Source organism: Xiphophorus couchianus, chromosome 10 (assembly GCF_001444195.1).
Source record: "Xiphophorus couchianus chromosome 10, X_couchianus-1.0, whole genome shotgun sequence".
NCBI classification, from domain to species: Eukaryota; Metazoa; Chordata; class Actinopteri; order Cyprinodontiformes; family Poeciliidae; genus Xiphophorus; species Xiphophorus couchianus.
This window is the reverse complement of record NC_040237.1, coordinates 15,417,596-15,422,455: the sequence shown is the minus strand read 5'-3', so window position 1 is coordinate 15,422,455 and position 4,860 is coordinate 15,417,596. Positions and strand designations below refer to the sequence as shown.

The window sequence follows — 4,860 nt, the reverse complement described above, 5'->3', positions numbered from 1 at the left end:
CTAGCGGAACAAGTCAGTGTTGGGCCGGGGCCGGGCTATTGACCGGGCCCTTGTATGCATTATTTTCACCAGGTTCTTTTTAGAAGGGATACGGGAAATGGGAAGATTATGTTATGAATTACTGAATGGAAAAAAAATCTGATTATACAAGTTAAACTTCATCATACTCCTGTTCAGACTCACAGTCAACGAACAAGTGGTGTATTTACATGTATTTGAGCATGTATATTTGGTAACAAGGTATTGTATTTACACTAATAAAATATGAAAGTCTTTATTATTATGTTCTGTTGGCAAAATGCCTGCATGAAATAAATGATGATCATCATCATCATCATCACTACAATCAGTCGGTCTTGTAAAGTTTTTAGCAACTATAACTGGGTAACCTATATAACCCTACATTCCTACCGTGCTCTTCAGGAGAGGGTCTACTTTCTCCAGTTCTCGTCAGACGTGATAGAGGCTTGGGAACCTGAAATCCTATTCTGTCTCCCATCCGGGCCGGGGGCCCACCGCCCTCCCAGCCTCCATAAGATGCGCCATATTATGTAGTTTCGGAAACTGACGGTCTAACAGGACAGCCCTTCCCCTCCCCGCTGTCTGATATTTGAAATTTGTTCTTTGTTTAATTATTTCCAGTGTATGTCTGTAGTGCTCTTAGTGTTTCTTGACCTCTAAAGAACTTTGTTGTGTAACAGGCATTGATGCTATTGCCTTCAGCCGATTCACACGGCAAATTACAGTGAGTCAACTCCAACTCCAACTTTTTGTGTGTGTGTGTGTGTGTGTGTGTGTGTGTGTGTGTGTGTGTGTGTGCGTTTGTTTGTGGGGACCATTTTCCTGACATACTATATTGTTGGGACCCACTGCTCCTTGCGACGAAGCCTGGTCCCCACGAGGGGAAACCCTGTTTTTGGGTCAGGAATCAGATTTAGACTAAGGTGTGAATTGAGCTTTGGTTAGGTTAGGGTTAGGTATGTAATGGGTAGGGTTAGAATAAGGGTAAGGTTTAGGCTGCAGAAATGAATGGAAGTCAATGGAAAATCCCCACAACAATAGCCACGCAAACATGTGTGTGTGTATTTCTGCTGTGTTGTTTTTGTGCCAACATGCCATTAGGACCGTAAATCTCTGACTTCGCTCTGCCATCTTGCTATGTTAACCTCGGGGGAATTGGAAGCGGGCTCCGTCGAGGGTTTCAAAACATAATTATTCATCAGCTGTGAGGGATATTTTTAAAAATGTGTATAAAGGGAAATTATTATTATTTTTGGTTGTTGTTCTCAATACGGTTCCTTTTCCGGCCTCTTAAAGTTTCAGAAGCTTCTGACATTTTTTTAAAGCTCGGTCCCGTCAACATTCGTTTCCGAGAGCAGTGACTTTTTCTTTCAGGACATTTTAATATCTGCCCCAAATGATGAGTGATGGAACATGAAATAACAAAGCCGACAACAACAGCCCTAGGGCCCTTTGATCGACTGCAGCGCAGCACAAACACTCCCACACACCCCCAGTTTGCACCCAGAGTCATGAGTTTCCTTCGCCAGCCACAAAGGAGGCGTTCCTGTGACAGTCGTCCCCTTCAGCCTGAGAGGTTCCTCGCAGCGTCTCAGACGTCCTGTGCGTGTGGCGGCTTGCCTGCAGCCCCTGTTGCGGGATGAAAGCCAAGTGGTGGAGCTGCCTGTTGGCGCTGCTCTGCATGCCTGCCGTGGTGACGCTCAACACCTGGACAGGTGAGTTTGTTTACGCTGGAGTGAAAGTGGGAAGGTTTTGGTTGGGTTGGGAATCTGAAGAAAGTTAACGGCTCGGATTTATCTTTCGGTGTGGTGTTGCAGCTGCTGCACGCTTCACGGCTCGATGCTGAAACAGTTTTTTTTTTTTTTATCAACGTGCACCTGCAGGTTAAGCTGCTACTTTCTGTATTATGTTGCATTTGTACATTGTCTTGGAGTTTGCTGCAATATTTGATCTTATCTCAAACCATAATGTGTTTTAATTGAGATTCTCTGAACAACCCAAATTTATGCACGATTGTGAAGTGGAAGAAAATGATGCATGTTTGTTTTCAACAGGCATAAAATGGTAATATGCATTTGTATTCAGTTCGCCTTACTTTGATACCCATAAAAAAAAAATTAGAGCAATCACTTTGTCTTGAAAAGTTCCAAAACAATAAAGCACAATTTGAACATCTAACATCATCAGGGAAACAGTGAAAGTAACTCTGGAGGACCTGCACAGATCCACAACTCACTTAATAGAATCTGATGAGATGAAAACCGTTTTGTGGCTCACGCAACAAAGGTGGGCTTTATAAAAAAATATATATCTTTAAGATGTTTAATCTTTGCAACAAGTCTTTCAGGGGACATCAAAAACATTTGGAAATAGGTGTTCTGGGTCATAAAAGACCGGATTTGAACTTTTTCTCTTTTGTGGCAAAAAGAATCTGCGCATCACTTCTCAAGACGCGACACTGGCAGCAGAACCACAACCATTAAGGAACAACCGGAGCTACAAGACCAAGTTATATTCATGTGTTAAAAAATGTAGCCACGGCTCTCTGTTTAGCCACAACATAGGCTAGATGTCATTGCAAGACATGAATATTGAGGTTCATAGATGCTGTTTTTGCAAGAATGGTCAACAATTGCAGTTTCTATTCATGCAAAGCACTAGAGAGTCCAACCCCAAAAGGCTAAAATTAAAGTTGTTCTACAAGTACTGACCCAGAGGGACTGTATGCAAACGCACACCAGATTTTTCTTTGTCATTTTTTTAAAGATCATTTCTAAAATATTTTGCGAGGCAGTGTATTTGGTCCTCCCTTTTATTTTATTTTTTTTTTACAGATCCAAAGAGTTCAGATGTAAAGCAGAAGGTCTGTAATGGCTAAAATTGCACATGTGCATGAAATGTTATAAAATATCATTACATTGAGTGGGCCTGTCACAATAATCAATTAATCACATGATAAATGAAAACAAGCTCAATAATTTCAATTGGCATGATTTATCATTTTCCTCTTTTCTTCTCTTTCGACCAAAAACAGGATGATAAAAGCTTTCAGTTTGGTGTTTTGGTTTCATCTAGCCCCTTTTTGCGAAGGACAATTTTGTTGTTTTGTTTACTTATCTTTGGTATTTAAAATGTCTCCCAGTCCCAGTGTTAAATATTCATCACAATTTTAAGTGAATTGCTTTTTTTGGGAGTGTTTTCTTGCATTCTTTTGCCATTACCATTATGTTAGTTGACAATGTTCTCAAAGCAACAATATTATTGTTTCTCGCAATAACCTCTGGGACGATCTATCGTCCAACTAAATTTGTTATCGTGACAGGCCTACCGTTGAGCTGAGACTTTCGTATTTTTCTATAAGTATACAGAAAAAAACTCTTTAATACATCACTGTACACTTTAAAAAATAATTATTTAACCCTTTAACTGTCACTGCCAAAACGTCTCTAGATGTCAGTCAGTGGGTCCATGAGGTGTCCCCATGACACCCTTAATCCATTGATACCATCATGTTGACTTAGTCTCTAACAGTCCATCTCTTTCTCTCTGGCAGCTTCCCAAAGCCCCTTGTCCATTTCCAATGTGTGGATCAATTCGTCGCTTGAGATCAAATGCTCCACATCCCTAGAGAACCTTTCGGGCCTCTCTCTAAAAAGGCGCTTCCTTGGAGACGAGCAAATTCTGTACCTCAACTTTGACAAAGGAGTTGTTACCAAGAACACTACAGTTGATAAATTTCAAAACAGAATTAGCATAACCAAGGAGCAGCTGGACCCAGGAGCCAGGTATAAGTTTAAGCTACAGCTGTCCCTTCTGGGGCTGGAAGACACAGACTTGTATTACTGCAGCTGGGCCTACATTGACGAACAATACAATAACGTTAACTTGGAGAGCAATGGGACCGTCATCATTGTCAGAGGTGAGAGGGAATGTGCTGCTTACTCACATCAGACAAATTGCAAAGTTACACGTTTATTCTTTAAGCACTTTGAGCTGCCTTGTCGTTGAAATGCACAATGTAAAGAACCTTGACCTAAAATGTCCGACTTATTTCCTCACAGAGGGCGGACCCATGGAAGAATGCAGCAGCCGCACCGTGGATCTGACCCTGATCTACCTGAGCATCGTGGCGTTTACCGGCGTATTTCTGATGTCCATCGGCCTGATGATTGTGAAGTGCAGGAGGGTACGTGCGACCTGGACCGGATGAGAGTTTGAAACTGTGTTCAGATTAGTCAGACCATTTTCGTCCTCCCAACAGTTCAAGAAGAACTTCACGCCTTTCAGAGGTTACGCCCCTCCCTTGCCTCCGAGACCCTCGCGACCCCCCAAACCCAACCAGCCTCGGAACATCTACACGCAGCAGCAGCAGACCGTCGATCACTGCCCCTACATGATGACGTCCACACAAAACTACGGCATCTTTGGCAATCTGTGATGCTAAGCGCCGATGCAAACTGATGATAAAATCTAATATTTGCAGCAAGGGCATCTTAAAAGCACTCTGGCTGGAAATAGTTAGCGGAACTGGTTGGCTTTGTGCAGTGCCTTTCACTTCCTTGACATCTAATTTACCGTTTTTGTCTGCAGAAATGTGTCTCAGCTACCACATCCTGGATGAAGCGAGAGTGTACAGGTGTGTGTGAAAGAGCGAGGTTTGTTTGTGATGGAAAATTGCAAAGTTAGCTGTTTCCATTTGTGCTTGTTGTGCAGCTTTCCTTGACCCATTAAGGTTTCGAATGTACTTCAGAGTCTCACGCAAATATGTTTGTCCCTTGTATATAATGTGTACTTTTGCCTGTTTTAATAAGTTTAATAAATGAAAAATGTTCAAAATCA

At 42.0% G+C, this 4,860-nt stretch overlaps 1 protein-coding gene across 1 annotated transcript; it reads left to right on the top strand.

The window, feature by feature from the left end:
* The first annotated feature begins 1,574 nt into the window (after positions 1-1,574).
* LOC114152368 (uncharacterized) lies at positions 1,575-4,860 on the top strand. Its single transcript, XM_028030254.1, has 4 exons — positions 1,575-1,736; positions 3,575-3,940; positions 4,083-4,207; positions 4,283-4,860. The coding sequence occupies exons 1-4, from the start codon at positions 1,661-1,663 to the stop codon at positions 4,457-4,459; spliced, it is 744 nt and encodes a 247-aa protein (XP_027886055.1). The 5' UTR covers positions 1,575-1,660; the 3' UTR covers positions 4,460-4,860.